Source organism: Sorex araneus, chromosome 1 (assembly GCF_027595985.1).
Source record: "Sorex araneus isolate mSorAra2 chromosome 1, mSorAra2.pri, whole genome shotgun sequence".
NCBI classification, from domain to species: domain Eukaryota; kingdom Metazoa; phylum Chordata; class Mammalia; order Eulipotyphla; family Soricidae; genus Sorex; species Sorex araneus.
In genome coordinates, this window is record NC_073302.1 from 309,485,571 (window position 1) to 309,504,520 (window position 18,950).

General features: G+C 40.0%; 1 protein-coding gene and 1 pseudogene across 1 annotated transcript; both read right to left on the minus strand.

Annotated features, from left to right (window-relative positions):
* Positions 1-377: 377 nt before the first annotated feature.
* LOC129402243 (disintegrin and metalloproteinase domain-containing protein 21-like) lies at positions 378-11,986 on the minus strand. The gene is given in 3 exon segments (XM_055127974.1): positions 378-2,544; positions 11,683-11,795; positions 11,891-11,986. Coding segments are annotated over 3 exon segments (2,376 nt in total).
* A 171-nt stretch (positions 11,987-12,157) lies between these two features.
* On the minus strand, positions 12,158-13,055 carry LOC101559409 (transmembrane protein 180-like; annotated as a pseudogene).
* Between the last annotated feature and the right edge of the window lie 5,895 nt (positions 13,056-18,950).

The following is an 18,950-nucleotide window of genomic DNA, read 5'->3' on the forward strand; positions in this document are numbered from 1 at the left end:
TACCACTTGCACATGAGTATATTTTTAGTTCTTTGGCTGAGGAAATGAAAAGGAAATGGTTTTATGAAAATTAACCACCAAAAAATCATAAATGCGTGAAAACAATTTTTTTCTGAAAAAGCTCATTTCTATGAATTAGCATTTTCTATTTGCATGCTGGTTAATGCTTATAATGCTTCTGATGCCTTCTAATACTTCATTGGATCTCACGCCAGTGATCTCTTGCCCATAGAAAATCCACACCGTCAGGGAAAATATACACTCAGGAAAAATTATGTTAGTATTTCTTATTTTTAATCATAATTTTGGGTCATCAGATTAACATCCTGGTAGAACGTTTCCTACATAGGGAATGCAAATCATTTTCTTCTCCTGTCTTAGATGTTTGCTCTGAGCACAATAACAAGGAAAATCGCCAGAAACACAATGAAACGCCGTAGCAGAAGAGAAAAATGAATGTGTTCATGTTTATATTCAGCTCCCAAAACTCTGTCAGTTGAAAACTCTTCAGATTCATAGAAATCACTTGCATTTGGAGGGCCACTGTCCAGGCTACCTCCCGCACCTTGGACATAGCAATAGGGTGGGCGCCAAGGAGGGTTGCAGTGGCAGTGATGTCTATTGTTGCAGATTCCGCGCATTCTGCATTTCTCAGGTGAGCAACGTTCTGTGAAATATGATATAGGGAGACATTGTCGTTTAACACAAATATGGTGCTCACCACATTCAGTTCCATCTTCTACTTCACCTGTATTAGATATGTTTGCCCCCAGATGGTAGTCAATCCCCCAGCAATTGGTGCCACTTATGTTCGTTGAAATCAAGGTAGTATGAGATGGAAGATTGGGAATTCTTTTCACATTCTCACACTGAAGCCTTCCACACAGAGAATCCCTTAGAAGACACGCTGTATATGATTCGGCGTCGAAACCACAGTTACCGAACCGATCACCCCGAGTATTGACATCTAAATGACATTTGAGACCTGCCCTCTTAGCCTGGTCACCAAAGAGTCTTTTACACTTGTCTTCACGCTTGTTGCATCTCTTCTCATGACAGTATCCACCACCCTCGCAGGAAATCCCACTCTGTACATACACATCATCTGGACACTGAGATGTTGTCCCATTACACCACTCAGGAAGGTCACATTCATTTTCCTTTCTTCTACACAGGGTTCCTCTTGGCAAAATTCTACAGTTCTGGCAACAAAGGCCTCCAGCACAGTTAGCCCCAGGTGCCAGTGTGCAGTCAGTCTCACAGCATGGATCTGCTGCACAAGAATCAATGGTGCCACAATCACAAGCTTCTCCTCCTTCAAGCACACCATTCCCACAGTGCTCGTCTCTGATTTCCTTTGGAACATTAAGTAAGCAATTTGCCTTGTAGTTAAAATAGGAAGCAATGCTGCAGTTGCTGAAACGATGTGTTATGTAGGTCCCATTAGTCATAATGCATTTTGGTTCCCCACATACACAATTACCTTCATCATAAGACATACCTACCTGATGACCAATCACTTGTGACAGTATCGTTCCAGCATGAGGAACATCATTAGTTTTGCGTTGAAGAACACCACATTTGTATCTATCAAAACACGCTACTTTTATATAAATATGGTATGATGCACTAAAATGATCTTCTTTAGCAATTAAATTTATTGCATCGTATGGCATGCGTAGATTGACAGTTTTTTCTGAATGTGTACAGAAATCTGTCAAGTATTGGAGGCTATCAGTAAAATTCACATGATTTCTGTCAGTCCAGATGTCAATTCCCACTAAAGTCACATATAAGTCAAGTTGCAAAAAATTGGTATGTACTATACTTATCATTGACGTAAATAATCTCTGTATTGTTTGGACATTAGAACGTTGCTCAGTATAGAAATCATGATTAGCTGACATTGCTACTTGAAAATATCGCCTGTGGTTCCACCAACCCACAATCCCACTCTGCTTTGATGTGTGTAATTGATCAACATTTGTACTCTTGAACAGGCATTGGTATTCCTTGTCTGTTAATCCACATCTCCTAGCTGGGAATTCTTTCTCCTCATTGACCAGCTTATATACCAGATGTTGAAATGTAGTTGAATTTAGCTTGGGCTCCACTTTATAAACTGTGTTGTCTTTGTATAAAAGTCCATCGAGTCCCCCAAAACAGGTATGTAGGGAAACCTGGGACTCTGGGTCCCCATCCATATAGCCATAATAGTAGCAGTTATCCTGGATGAAAGGATAGTCCTCACGGAGAGCTCCCTGGTCTGTGTAAGTGAACACTGGCATGTGCCTAGCCAGCAGGTGCTTGATGACCTTCATACGAACAATGTGTCTCTGACCCTCAAACTTCAGGCTGTAAGAGATCCAGTCTGAAGGCTTGGTGCCACTGTTAGGGTCTGTGATCTTCAAGGGAATCGTTACTTCTGGGGGACCTTGGCTTTGAGAGTGTAGAGTCGAGAAACATCCACCCAGGAAGAGAAACACCTGCAGCTGGAGCAGCAGGAGCTGCATCCTCACTCACACCACAGCCTCACCTATGACCCTATGGAGCCCTTTTGAAGATTTATTGGTGAGAGCAGTGGGTTAGTTTCCTGGAAAGATCTCTGTTGACTCTTGTCTCATGGAGCTGCTTCTTCACGGTTCTTTCCTTGAAATCTGTGTCTTTTTCATTTGTCACCACTTGAAGGCAATAGTACTAAATAAAAAGGAAATAAAAAATAAAGAAATACAGAGACCAGTACATAAGATATTCATAGGACAATTGATAAATGAAGATGAATTTATGAATAAATTGGATTAGTGTTTAGCTCAAAACATGAAATGCTCTTCTCCATTGCAACTACTCTAAAGTGATGGTGAGTCCCTGTGAAAATTCATATGGCGTATAGCAATATTGCCTCTTTTGCAGCTTACAGGAGGGATGCCTACGGTCCTTTTCATTATTGCTTAGCTAACAGCAAAATCTGAAATACCTCTTTGTGTATGAAGTAAATACACTGTGAAGTGCTGATACCAGAAAAAAATGGATTAAACTTTTATATCTTGGCAGCCATTTATACATCATTGTACTAAAACTATATAGAAAATAGAATATGCAATTCACAGTATTGGTACAACGATGTACCAATACTATATATACAGTGTGTGTACAAAGTGTAATATACCAATACTATATATACAACATGCATACAAAGTGTAATAATCCTTATTGAGATATGATTAGTAGATTTCTAATCATAAAATTCATAAAATTCAACTGTTTCCTTTAAAAAATTTCACTGCTTTATTCACAGTGACTATTCCCATTGTGGTTGCATTCAAAATCCTCAAAGTAACTAAACATATTCATTACCATTTTCCCAAAATTATTATTGTTAAATTATAATGATGATCATTTAAATAGTAAAACCAAGAATTCATCACATGTATTTTTATTAAAAGTTTAAATAATAAATGGTGTCTTTGTAGTTCACAGAATCACAGTTGACCTATCTTATGTTTAATGTTATGATGATCATTAAAATCACTATGTAATTATTCCACATGGGTACTTTATTAGTAATAAATGGGAGGGAATGTAAATAAAAATCTTAAAGATCACAAAAAGATAACACAGCTATAAAGACAAAAGTTTTCTAAGCTAATTTGAAAAATAATGGCTAAGAGGTTCTCTTTACCTCTTCCAACACATATTCATTAAGGAGTAAGTATCACCATATCACTGTATCACTGTATCACCTGTTGCTCATCTATTTGCTTGAGTGGGGACCTCCATTGTGAGATTTCTTGTTACTGTTTTTGGCATATCAAATATGTCATGGGTAGCTTGTCAGGCTCTGCCATGCAGGCAAGATACTCTCAGTAGCTTGGCGGGCTCTCCAAAAGAGGCAGAGGTATCTAGCCTGGGTCAGCCACATGCAACACAAATGCACTACCCACTATGCTATCACTCCGGCCCAGGAAGTAAGAATACTTGCTGTAATTGGAAGCAGGGACTTATCAAATAACATTGTACTGCTTGTAGAAAACTTAGCCAAACATAATAATGCCAGAATACATATTTTGCAATTCTCATCTTGCAGATATATATAAGGAAAATGAATCTTAAACCACATTGGAATATATATGTGTCTACATAGTATATATACATGCACATATGATTAACATATAGATATGTATATATGCAGTGTACATGTATAAATACCCATTAATTGGGCTATGTTTTATACTGACTCCAGAGATAAATGTTTTTTAAACTCTAAAACATTTCTGAATTACAACCCAGCAATGCCACTGAAGTGATTATACACCAAATATCCCAAAACACACAGCAGTACTGTTTGCAATAGCCAGAACTGGAATAATGCCTGAATGCCTGAGAATAGATGACTAGTTAAAGAGACTATGGTACATCTACACAAAAAATAGTGCCCAGCTGTTAGGAAAAATGAAATCATGGAATTTGCATATAAATGAATGATATGTGGAGTATCACATTGAATGCAATGAGTCAAAGAGAGAGAGAGGGAGAGAGAGAATGATTATATTCATTTGTGGAATATAAAAAATATGACTCTAATATGCAAGAACATTAGAGACACACAAAGGGATGGGTGTACAGTGGAAGTCTACCTCAAATGCTCAGGGAGAAGGCAGCTGGAAAAAAGAAGGGATCACTGTGACAAAGACAGTTGAAAATGATCACTCTGGATAAGAACTTCATGGTGGATGTATGAAAAGCAAACAAATAGGATAACCTTTCCTATATGTACTGCAAAACATAATGCCTAATAGGAGAGACAGAGACAGAGAGATGGAGAGAGACAGAGACAGACAGACAGACAAAGAGAGAGAGGGAGAGAGAGACAGATGGAAGGAAAGTTCCTCTCAAAGAGATAGAGTGGGGGCATTGGTGAAGGGAAACTGAGGACACTGGTTTTAGGATAACCCGCTGGTGGAAGACTGTTTTAGGATATTGTATTACCTAAAAATAATCATGAATAGACTTGAAATAATACAGCTCATGGTTAATCAAAAAAAAAAACAGGAATGCTCTAGGTGGAGTCTGAGAAGGGGAGAGATGTGGCAGGTCTGCCAGAGCCCATCTTCAACTAGAGAAAACTACAGGTGCTGAGCCCTTGATCTGAAAAGGGTGGAGAGAAAAATGGGGATGAGAGAGGGGAAGACCTAGGGTGTGAAAGAAACTTTAATTTACTGAGTACTAGTAAACCGCTCCTGGGAAGTGGGGGAATCACAAGCACCCTGCTTGGCTCCACCCAGCCTACTGGACCTGAATATATATGAATGCAAGTCATGCATAGCACCAGAATCACTGCATCAACGTCACTGCATTGAATTCAGGAGTAGCATTTTGCACTGCTTCATGGGCACACATGTTTTACCTCTCCATAACTCACCATAAAAATACAAAGACACCCTAACCACAACAAACACATAAGAAAAAACTCCAGACTGGAAGTTCCCAATGGGAAAGCAAGACCCAGAGAACTTAGTGCACAAAGAATCTGGGCCAGATGACCCAGGTAGTGATAAGGGCTGTGTAACCTCTCTGATAAAGAATTTAATGGTATTGTTGAGGATGCATAGGAACTCAAAGAAACAATGGAATATACTGCCATAAAATACTAGAGAGCATGAGAGCACAAATCAGCAAATAACAAGTGAAAATACAAGCAGAAATGACCGAGAAACCTGGTGGGTGAAATCAACTCCTCGTGGGTGACCTTAGCCACAGAGAAAGAGCAGTGAATATCACAATCAGTGTGCTCCAAGATGAGGTGCAGAAAATCTCCAGACAACAGCAGAAGATCTAACAGAGCTTCAAAATAAACAAACAGATGACAGGAGAATTGCAGGTAAATTCAATAGAAAGAACATGAGAATCGTTGGGGTCACAGAGAGGCAAGAAGCAAATCCTGATGATGAATCAAATATCAAAGACATCATTGTTGCACAGATGAAGATGTCCAAAGGGCATCAGTGAAAAGAAATCCAAATAAAATTATTCCAGGACACATTCTAATTAAATGATGAAAACCACAGAGAGAGAGAGAGAGAGAGAGAGAGAGAGAGAGAGAGAGAGAACATTGAAAGTTGCAAGATCAAAGAAGGAAATTACTTAACAAAGGAACATCCTTAAGTATTACAGCAAACTTTTTAGAATAAACCCTCTGGGTCCAAAGACAGGGGTGGGATGTACTGAAAAATCTCAATGAAACGAGCACATCTCCAAGCATGCTTTACCAAGCCAAAGTCTCTTTCAAATATGAAAGAGCAATACACACATTTATTGATAAATGACAACTCAGTATCTACATCAACTCAAAACCATTATTATAAGAAAAACTAAACGGGCTACTTTAAGACAAGAACCACAGAAATGAAAGTCTCATGCCGAAAGATGATACCACACTCCATAACAATATTCTTTCTTAAAGTCAAAGAGATAAATGACCACTTAGTAGACATAGAGAGGCAGAAGATATTAGAAAATTGAATCCAACTCACTGCTGCCTGCAAGAGACATATTTGAGCACTCACATAAGAAACTAAAAGTCAAAATGCTGGAAAATTTCTTCAAGCAAATTGTCCCTTCAAAAATTCTGAGGTAACCAGACTAGTATCAGATGACACAGACTTCAGGTTAAGAACTTTATAATAGACAGTGAATGACATTTCGTAATGATCAAATATGTATAATCATGAAGAACCCACACTCTTAAATATATATGCACCAAATGACAGATCAGCAGTATTATTAAAACAGCTGCCAGGAGATTTAAAGCAAGGTATTGATATCAACATAATAGTAGTTGGAGCTTTTAAGATGGCTTTGTCACCTGCTGTTATCAACTAGACTAAAGCTTGGCAATGAAACACTTTATTTGAGGGAGGAAATGAAAAGAGGGGTGTTTGTCCATAAATATAGGGCTTTTGATCCATTAGAAACTGAACACGTACTCGTTTCCTGTGCACCTGAGATGTTCTTCAAGAAACAGCACAAACAGCACATGGTAGACAATTAAATATACTCCATAAAATCAAGAGTAGAGAAATTGTATCAACTATCTCTACAGACCATAGAGGGAGAAATTAATCAGACTCATAATTGGAAAATGGAGTCAAACACCTGTAAATTAAACAACTTGCTCTGATAGCTCAGAGACAAAGATGCAGAAGAAATTAATAGATTCCTGGAAACAAATGAGAAGGAGATATGAGCTACCAGAACTTAGAAGACACAGCAAAATCCATGATAAGAATAAATTTATAGCTCCTAAAACATTCATCAGGAAGGAAGGTAAGGCCCACAGGAAAAACTGAACTTCACAGCATATTAGAAAAATGACCAATAAAAGGAACCCAGCCCAGGAAGGAGAAATGAAATAATGAAACTTAAAGAAAAAATTCATGAACTGGAGACCAAAAAAAAAAAAAATGAAAGACCAGTGAAACCCAGACCTGATTCTTTGGAAAACGTACAAGATCTGTAAACCTCTAGCAAGACTCAGGAAGAGAAAGAGAGAATTCTAGTGAACCCCATCAGAAATGAAATGGAGAAAATAACAGAAACCACAGAGATTCAAAGGATCATCAGAGATTACTTTGGAGTATCTATATGCTATAAATTAAGAAAAGCTAGAAGTAATGGACTAATTCCTGGATTCCTCTAAACTCCCAAGGCTGAAACGAGATTTGGAATACCTGAAGAAACTTATTACCATAGAGAAAATTGAAATGGTAATCAAAAGTTCTTGCCCAAAACAAAAACTCAGAACTAGATGAACCTACTATTAAATTCTTTCACACCTTTAAAGAAGACGTCATGCCAATCCTTTTCTAGCTTAGCCAGGAAATAGAAGAAACAGAAATTTCTCAAACAGCTTCTCTGAGGCAAGTATCACCCTGATACCAAAAGCAGACAGAGACACCACAAAAACACAGAAATACAGGCAATATCCCTGATGAACAAAATGCAAAGACTCACAAAAATACTAGCAAAAAGGCTCTAACAACTCAAACAAAAGTTACTACAGCATTACCAAGCAAGATTCATTCAAGGGATGTTTGGATGATTAAACAACGACAAGTCAATCAATAAAAGAAAAGATAAAATCCCTGTGATCCTATCAATCAATGCAAAAGAAAGCATTTGACAAGATCCTCCATGCAATGATAAGAAAAACTCAAAAAAATGGGAGTTGAAGATACTCTCCTCAAGAGAGTCAAAGCCTACTTCCAACTGCCCATAGCAGTCTTTAATATCAATGGGAAAAGAATTAAAAGCCTTCCTTCTACAACCACACACAAGACAAAATTGTCACACTGGCCGCTTCTATTCAATATTGGACTTGAAGTATTTGCTACAGCAGATTGGCAAGAAAAAAGCTATCAAGTTCTTCTGGATAGGAAAATTAAAATTAAAAGCCTTCCTCTACAATCACACAAAAGACAAAATTGTGCATCAGAAAATCAAGTACCTCAGAATCAACTTTATTAAAGAGATGAAGGACCTACACAAAGAAAATGACAAAACACTACTCCAAAATAAAAGAAGGCAAAAGGAAATGGAAACACACTCCCTGCTCATGGATCTGGAGGATTAACTTTGTCAAAATGGCTGCACTGCCCAAACCATTATATTTAGCACCATTGAGATATCACGGCACAGCACAGAGACTGGCATACACTCAAATGAACAAATACAATCAATGCACAAATACAAGAAAAAAAGAGACTCTCATTCATTGTTGGGTTGAATGTTGACCTGCGAGCCTATTTGTAGAAAAATATAGGCAACTTCACAGAACTGAAAATTGAACATCCATAAGTCCCAGCAATGTCACATAAACAAGCTTCAAAAAATGCGATCTGCGCTTCTCTGTTCATAGCAGCACCATTCACAATAGCCAGAATCTGGATCATCCTGAGTGCCTGAGAAGAGACTGGGTAAAGAAACTATGGTACATGTATGCTGCAAGTACACTATGTACATGTACACTACATCTGTACATCTGAATATCTATACACTATGGTATGTACGTGTGTACATACAGTATATGTGTATACATATATACACTATGGGATAGACATAATATACACATGTATACATACATGTACCTATGTACACTATGACACCTGTACACGACACAGACAGAAAAAAACAAAAATGAAGTCATGAAATTTGCTTATAAATAGGTGTACATGGAAAGTAACATTCTGATTGATATGAATCAGTAAGAGAGGTACATAGAATGATTGCAGTCATTTGTGGAATATGAAAGAAAATAAATAGAACAGTGGAAGCAAGGAGAACTTTCCAAGGCTAAAAGGTTTCCACAAGAGGTGGGTGGGGAGGTTGGGAAAGTTAGAGGTAGAGAAGAAAGTACTAAGACAGTGAGGTATAGAAATGATCCCTCTGGACTGGACTGAGAGCTGAAAGTATGTAAAGACACAAATATGATGGCATTTCAGTACCTGTGCTGAAATCATAATGTCCAATGGGGGTGGGGGAGAGAGAGAGAGAGACAGAGACACACAGAAGAAAACTACCTGTTTTAGAGGAAGTGTGGGCCTGGTAGTGGCATTAGGAAAACTGGGACATCAGTGATGAGAAATGTACATTGATGAAGGAATAGGTGTTGGAACATTGTATGACTGAAAACCAATCATGAACAACTTTGTAACTGCATTTCATTAATGATTTAATTAAAAATATTTTAGAGAAATCTATGCTATACTATATATTGTATCTGTCACATTTAAGTGTACTCTTACACAACATATTTAATTAGAATATCCTATCCTATAATTGTTAATTTTATCAAGTACAACAATCTCTCATTCCTGATCTGTCTAACTCATTTATGCCCTAATTCACTGCCAAAATGTGTACCACACGTTATAACAATTCTGTGCTCTCAAGGGAATTAAATTGAGTTAAATTTCAAAAAATTATAATTTCACCCACATTGCAAAACTTGGAACTAACTCATATCATATGCATATGCTTAGGTGTGTTTGTGTATTATGTACTCATATGTTTCTCATCAGTGTTAAATTTTTAAGGACTCACAAATCAAAGACTTACTTTTTAACTATAACTATACTCATTGAGTTTGTACTGCTTATCTTACCATTACAGGGAAGATACAGTTTCACTTCAGATCTGCTTAGTAGAACCATCACTCTTTTTCTTTTAACCATAAATAATGGTTTCATTCTAGATTCCAATCTTAGCAAATAAAAATGTCCAGTTCTACACACCATGGCAACTGACTTAGGAATCTTCTCCATGGAACATTGTCATCCATTTAACTTCCATTGAACTTCTCTTTAATAAGAATAATTTTGGTGACATTCCTTATCTTTACCATAAATAATCACCTATTTATATTGAAAATATATTGTTTCAATAATGCTTACCATACTGATTTTTCTAATTCCAGATTATTCACTGAATATATATCCATATAATTGATCTCTTGAGTACACTGCTTACAGAAAGCTAGTCAAAATATTTTGATTAAATTCAAATCTGTTCAGAATACCATGTCCCAGTTCCACACCCATAAATAAGCATTAGCATCATTCCACCAATATCTCAAAGCAACCCCATACACCTCTCATTTGCAGACTCATTTTAATATGATTATTGTACAGTGTCCACATTAACACTATTAGCAACACTGTTAAACATTCGGTTTTGTTGGAGTTATTTCACTTCATGAACACCAACTGCCCAAACCCTTACACCAAAGTCTTTATGTTATATGTAACTACTTCATCATCATCTCTAACATCCAATTCCCTTAATTTCTCAGTTCTGAAATTCAGGAGAAAAGTATGCCATCATTTGATCCCTTACTTATTCTTATTGTGCTTTTCTATATAGTGGAGAATATAGAAATCACTCACTTGTCCTTCCTCTAACTTATTCCACTTGGCATGAAAATCTCCACTTCAGGACTGGAGCAACTGCACAGTGGGTAGGGCGTTTGCCTTGCAACGCTGGGTTTGATTCCCAGCATCCCTTATGGTCTCCTGAGCACCGCCAGGGGTAATTCCTGAGTGCAAAGCCAGGAATAACCTCTGTGCATTGCCAGGTGTTACCCCCCAAAAAATAAATAAATAAATAAAGTCTCCACTTCTATCTAACATGCAGAGACCCAGGATTTCATCTTTTCTTATACCTGTAGTTGTAACACACATAGGCATGTGTATATATATATAGAAAATATACACGTATGTAAATATTATATCTATGATATTTTATTTGGATTTGGGGAAACACTTTAGTGCTCAGACTGAGAGCTGACTCTATACATAGGGATCCCAGTGGTATTCAGGAAATCACGTGTGATATCAGGGATCAAACTCTGTGGTCTAATTTAATCCTACCCTATCTTCCTGGACGCATGACAATTTCTTTAACAATTCATATGTCTATGAAACATTTGGGTTGTTTCCAAATCAAGGCCAATATACTACTGCTAAACTATATATTGTGCATATATATTTTTGTCTTTTTAAATGGAAACGTGACATCACAATTAAAATGTTGTTCATGATGTTTCCTGTCATACAATACTCAAAATTAAATCCCTTTTTTTTTTTTCAGGAGAATGACTGACTGTAATCCACCTGGAACAACACGCACCTCATTGCTGGTGGGGGTGGGGGTGGAGGAGGGTTTCCTGCAGCCCGGAGCAGGGGGAGGCGGGAGGGGGGGCAGGGCTGGTGCAGCTTCAGGCACAGCTGAAGCAGAGGACGCTGAAAAAGCACAGGGAGAAGGGTGGAGGGAGGGGGTGGGTCTCGAGAAAGGGCGTTGACGTATCAAAAGCGGTTCCTGAGCCCACACGGCGCACCAGCGCCAGTTCCGGCCGACTGGCCAGCCCCGGCCCCATGCCTCTTGGTCCTCGTCTTCCACCTACACCACAGGCGGGGCAGATCCCTGAGCACATACGGCGCCCGACAGCTGCCAGAGCCGAGAGCCCGGGACGCCTCAGTCCCACAAGTCCCTCTCATGCCCCGTCCTGCAGGCTGCACGTGAGGAAGGCGTGGAGGAGGACACCGGGCTGGCCAGGAGCACCTGCCCCGGTCCTGGCAGTATCCTCAACACAGTGGGCCTCGCCATCCGCTCACATCGTCTTCACGTCCAGGGGCTGGGCCTGGGCCAGTCTCTGGCCCTGGGCCTTGACCATGTGCAGGCAGCTCCCGTGCAGCGTGAACCGGGACCAGGTGAAGATCTGCAGTAGGGCGCAGGTGATGGGCACCAGCACCAGCAGGTAGAAGCAGCCCTGGCGGAGCGAAGGCGCCTGTGCTGGCGGCAGGGCCGGGGGCTCTGGCCACGGCTGGGCACTTCCCACCCGGGCCAGCAGAGGTTGCTGGAAGAGGTCGTGACCTGTGTAGAAGCACAGTAGCCAGGTGCCCAGCAGCGGGGCGAAGGTCTGGCCCGGCTTGGTCACCAGCGCCACCATGCCAAAGAGGAGCGCCGAGGCGGCCTGCTTGCGGCGGTTCAACACCAGGTCCTCGTCCACCAGGTCCGTGAGCACCGGGGTCCGCAGCTTGCAGGTGCCCTCGGTGAACACGCGGTTGCTGGCGATGAAGAGGCAGAGCAGGTCAGATGGGCCGGGGCCAGCCAACAGCATGAGCAGGCTCAGGCCCAGCTTGAGCACGAAGAGCCCCCGCACCGCGGCGTAGACTCCCCAGAGGCGGCACAGGGACAGGAAGTAGAGGTTGTTGAGGTGGGGCGCAACATAGGAGATGCCCAGCAGGAAAGAGCCTGTGGAGAGGGAGATGCGGTCAGCCAACAGGTGCTCCAGGAAGAGGGGGAAGAAGTTGCTGTTGAAGTGACAGTGAAACACCTGCACCAGGTCCATGCCCACGAACCACAGGAATTTCCGGTGGCGTGCCATCTGGCGCAAGTACTGGCTCAAGGTGATGCTGCCCGCCTCCTCGCCCCCCCACCAGCAGCCGGTCTCCGCACAGGCTGCCATCCTCAGCCAGGGCCGGGCAGGCACCAGTGTACATTTCCTGCAACTCATATCCTCAACTTCAAATCCCCCCACCCCAACCACCCAAACTTCCTTTATGTCAGACACCTTTGAAAACTACATACGTGTTTTTATTAATATTTCTGTGGTACAGTGCTAGATGGCAATATATGAATATCTGGGTCATACAGGAACTGTGTTTGCCTTTTGGAGAAATCTTATGTTTGCTGTAGAGGTTTAATTAGGCAAGGTAAGATAAAATATATAACACATCCAGCAGTAGTGCTAAAATAGAAGTTGTAATAAATGTTATTAGATTAATTGTACTTAATTAAGCATATTTATTGATTGTCAGAGTAACCGATAATAATACTTTGTACAATAATTAGTTGCTAAGTCATCTAAAATGGTTCAAGAAAATGGAAACTGGGTGTGACTCATTAGAATTTTGATCCTGAAACATGGTCTTTGCTGGGAAACAGCAGAAGGTTGACAAGAGTCTGAAAAATAAATTAACAACACTCCAGAGAATTATAGAATGAGTTCCAGAGGAACAACACAAAAATTATCACAATTACTGAGCATTTAGCAGTGAAATTTGGTGAAGAAAAACAGTTAAAGGAATTCAAGATGTAAGCCTTGCAGTTTAAAAATACTGGCAACCATCCAGACCCAGCAAAACCTCTTTCGGTGTGAGCAACTCCTCGCAGAATGTCTCTAGCCTGAGAACTAAGCCTCGGCCCCGTGCCCGCCCGGGAGGGGAAAGGTATTTCTCTCTCTCGCCTCTTTCTCTCCGGGGATGAAGGGCGCGGTGGCCGCCATATTAAGACGACCACAGATTGGGTTTTCAAGCCTGCAATTATCTAATCTGGAAGAAATCTCCCTGGACTTCTAGTTAAAGTACAGAAATTCAAGAAGTACAGAAAACTTAGAAGGCCACAGTAGCGGCCGCGCGACCTTATTTGTCTTCACAGTAGGTCTGAATCTAGTGGGGTACTCCTGACAACAATAGTGAGGTTTGTGTTGAAATATTGAATGTAACCAAAGTAAACAGAATGTAAAATGAAACTTATCAGTTACAAGGTAGGGGGTGGGGGGGCGGGATGGGAGGTGTACTGTGTGGGTTTTTTTTTTTTTTGGTGGTGGTATATGGGCACTGGTGAAGGGATGGTTGTTTCAGCATTGTATAACTGAGACCTAAGCCCGAAAGCATTGTAATCTTCCACACGGTGATTTAATAAAATAAAGTAAAAAAAAATTTTATTGAAAAAAATAAATACTGGCAACCAAATTCAGGAGGCTCAAAGGTTGTTCCAGGAAAACCAGATATGTTTTTGTAGTGCCAGTAGAATAAAATACATCCATGAAAAATTTCACTAGGCGTTTGATTTTCTTAATCTTAACTTTCAGTTTTGATAAGATCCAACTGGAACATTAGTCTCCTCAATAAAATTGACACATTCATCTTTTGACTGTTCTAAGTTTCATCTGAGTTTCTTTATAGAGCAAGTAAAGCAGTTCAATAGAAAGAGGCATGGCATGACAAAAGTGGTTGGGAATTTATTTTTGGGCCTGTGTTTGGGAATTTATTCATTACAAACATATCCAGATGGTAGCCCACTCGGAAGGCTACCTCCCGAACCTGCAAAGGGAAGATGACACTGAGTATTGCAGTGACAGTGATGTCTATTATATTAGCTACTTCTTAACTGGAACAGTACCTCAGTCAGTGTGATATAGAGATGTACTTTCTTTTCAGACAGCTATGCTTTTTTTCACCATATGCATTAGTATCTTCACTTTGCCAATATGTGGGATAGTTATCCTCAAAAGGCAGTTTATGTCAGCAACTGAGGCCACAAATCCTCACCAAAATCACTATAGTGTGTTTTTTTCCGAGGGGAAGTGTCACTTTCTCACACTGAAACATTCCACACTGAGATTCTTGCTATGGCACCTGATGTTCTCATGCTGCTTAAATCACTTACCAAAACCATCACCTCTGTATTGACATGGTTGTAGAAATTGAAATACACCCTTTTAACCTCCTTGCCAAAAAATCTTTTCTACACTTTTCATTGTGACTGTCACATCTCTCTTGAGAGCAGTATCCACCCTGAAAATATGCTCTTCTGGATATGAACAGAAGGTCCCATTGCACCACACTGGAAGATCATAAGTGTTGCCAAATATTGCAGCTGTTGAAGATCCCCAAAGCCTCATGTGCCAATGTGATCCTTGATTCACATTATCAATCTTCCCCCCCATACTTTATTAACCAAGTAGCTTACAAGATTGTTCATGATTATTCCCTACAATCATTCAGTATTCCAACCCAATCCCAGCACACTATCACCTGCTCTCCACCACTATCGTCTCCATCTTCCCAACCTCCCCTGATGCCTGACCCCATGGCAATCTACAATCATTTATTTTAAATTGTTTGATACCACTAAATGTCAGCTGGAATAATAAAAGAAATTTTAATCACAGAAAACTTGTGAGATTGTTGTGTCCCATCATGAGGACATTGCGTATCTGTCTGAGGTCTGAGTATTCACTAAGCTGAGGTTATAAGTGAAGGCTTCTTTGTAAATGTTTTTGTTCATTGAGATTAGGTGGCTCCTACTGTACATTCCCATTCCATCTGCTGTGCTCCTACTGAGCTCTTACTGAGTATTGTATAATTTGGAGATATCTCTACAGAAAAAAACATTACTTAACTGGGCAGTCTGACCAGATACACTGAAGCTTTCAGAAAGTGAATGTGGAGGCCTGGACATTTGGAGGGCAGGAAATTGACCCATTCCTCCCTTGATCACCCTGGAGGTCACAACCTAGAACAGCTATCGAGATATGTGGCAGCTACTTGATCTTTTTGAAGACTTGTCATTGAGCCTCTGGAATAAGGCTACTAGAGGAGCTTAAACAACATGGATCTTTTTTCTAGAAATTAATGGGGCCAAAATCACATTCTTCTTCTCTAAGTACTCCCATAGTATTTCTTCCTGAAAATATTCTTTACAGGAGGCAGATTATGCAAACAAACTACATAGCTTGTAAATATTGATAATAACTGCAGCTTCCTGATCTAGTTGCAGAAACTTTTTGTGGATAAACGATGTGTTATTGGCTTGCATACCACAAGTCTTTCCATCCTATAAAAAAACCCAAATTCAGAAGTCAGGGAAACTTGGGCTTTCGGTTCCGCTTCTATAGAACTGTACTAGCACAGTTGCTGTAATGAGAGATAGTCCTTAAGAAAGCACCACAACTGTGTAGGGGAATAGTGGCATGTGTCTCACCAACAAAGGCTTAATAAACCCATGCAAACAACTTATCCCTGGCCCTCAAAATCTAGGCTGAAAGGGATCTTGTCTGAGAATTTTATCCCTCTGCCAATATTCAGAGGAATAATTGCATCTGGGTGCTATTTGGATTTAGGAGGGTCAGTCTAGAACCATCCATCATGGAAGAGATGGATTCAGACATTCAGAAAGAACTGCGGGAGGTACCTCCTCACTCCCACTAGTGCCTGTGCTGTAACTCCTGTGAAGCCCTCAAAGAGATCTGCAGGCAATAGCTGTGGAGGCAAGGCCTGGGGCAATCACTGCTTCATCACGTCCCCTGCACTGCCCGTGTATAATGCTGTCCTCGATATCTGGGATTTCTGATAGTGCTGCATCACCAAAGCAATGGGACTAAAAGGAAAGAAACATTAAGGAGGAGGGTGAAAGGCAGAGGGAATAGAGAAGGGATCACTAAGAAAATGGTGTTTGGAGGAATCAGTCAGGATGGGAGATGTGTGCTGACAGTAGATAATGGACCAAACATGATAACTTCTCAGTATCTGTATTGCAAACCATCATGCCCCAAAATAGAGAGTGTGGGGAATATTGTCTGCCATGGAGGCAGTGGGAGGGTGGGAAAGGTGGGGGTATTCCAGGGATGTTGGTGGTAGGGAATGTGCACTGGTGGAGGGATAGGTGTTTGATCATTGTGTGATTAAAACTCAAACACAAAAGCTTGTAACTATCTCATGGTGATTTAATCAAAATCACTTGTCATCAAATAAAAAAGGAAGAAACATTAAGGAATCCAGACCCTGAGATAATGGCTGTTAACAGCTCAAGGAGGAATAGTAGACAGAAATCACAAGGCACATTGGTTTGGTGTTTCTCTCACAAGGGAGTAACTGCACTGCCTTGCCATGTTTTGAAGTGATGGTGAGGAGACTGAGACATGCACTGACATAAAACAGCTCTCAGAGTTCTTTATGCTTTGCTGTAACTAGGTGAAGAATGCCCGTGGTTTGATCAATGGTTCTCTAAATGGGTGGATATGAGGCAAAGCAAAAACAAAATTTAAAAAATTGTAAATTAAAACCTCACAACAGGAACTGGGACCATAATTCGATAGAGTTGATTAATATAAATGATCCCCCAAACTGATTAAGTATATAATTTTTCTCCCAATATGGACACATTCAGCAAACACATTTATTTATGAAACATGGGCACATCATTATGAAGTATCAATATTTAAGGTTATAATAACACAATTAGGAGCTTTGTTAAGGTTATTGATTTGTTAAATATAATAAGAATAAAAGTACTACCATCAGAATCTATATAATAACGTACCACCCTTGAAAAGACATTAGCTGTTGTTTTCTCAGTTGGCAAGTAATATTGAGAGTTCCTTAGCGTACAAGTGGTGATTTACAAAACTTTCCCACATTTTATGAGAAAGTGAATTTCTTCAAGCAAGTGAATGAGCTTGGAAGTGGATTTATTTCCAGTTAAGCATTCCTATATAAACTGACCAATACGTTTATTTGTCTTATGAGATATAGAGAATAAGTCCTAATTTTTGTGTCCACAACTTGAATTCACTAAAAATTACAAATAATAAATGGATGTTTTGGGATATTTTTTGGTGTTCTTTTGCTTTTTGGCTTACAACCGGTGGTGCTCAGAAGTCACTCCTGGGTCTGCATTCAAAATTACTCCAGGCTCAGGGGACCACCTGGGTGGTCCACATGCAAGGAAAATACTCTATGTGCTGCAATATCTTTAGACCCCTACATGTATTTTCTAAGACATGAGATTTCCCACCTTACAACCAATTAACATTACACATCACAAATGTAGTCTCTTTCTCTCTTTATTTAGTCTTGTATAAATAATTTTTAAAGAATAAATATGGAATGGCTATTACTTTTTGCTTTTGAATTAAAAAATGCTGACTTCTGCCCTATAGATACATAATTTTGTTTTTATTTTCAAGCTTTAATCAGGTCATTTTTAGTAATAGTACTTTTGGCATAAAAATATTCTATGGCATTATCACTTGTATCACTTGTCATCCCATTGATCTTCGATTTGCTCGAATGGTTGCCAGTATGTCTCCATTCGTCTCTGTCGCATGATAATGTAGCCCAATGATATTTGCTTGCTCCAGGAACAGGAAGGCCCTAAGATTGTTCATTCAGGGTTTTGATGAAGAAGTCTGACCATCTCATTGGTGGGTGGACACACGGTTTTTTGACATCCCATTGAATCCCGTCGGTAACAGCTCTAGTCCAGTGGTCGTCTCTGAATTGTATTACGTGTCCGGCCCATCTGATTTTTGACGCCTTGGCAAAAGAGACAGTGTCCTTGATTCTTGACCATCGATGGAGGTCGGAACTCCGGATTCTATCTCTCACTTGAGTGAAATGTGATATTCCAAGCATAACTCTTTCAATTGCTCTTTGGGATACCAGAAGAGTATTCTCATCCTGTTTGCATAGGGCCCAGGTCTCTGAGGCATATGTGAGTGCAGGAAAAACGGTGAAGTCAAAAAGATGTGCCCGGTGCCAAAGGTTCTTCATCCTCTTAACCACTTATTCGATGCTCTTAAAGGCATTCCACGCTGCTCTCTTCTTCCT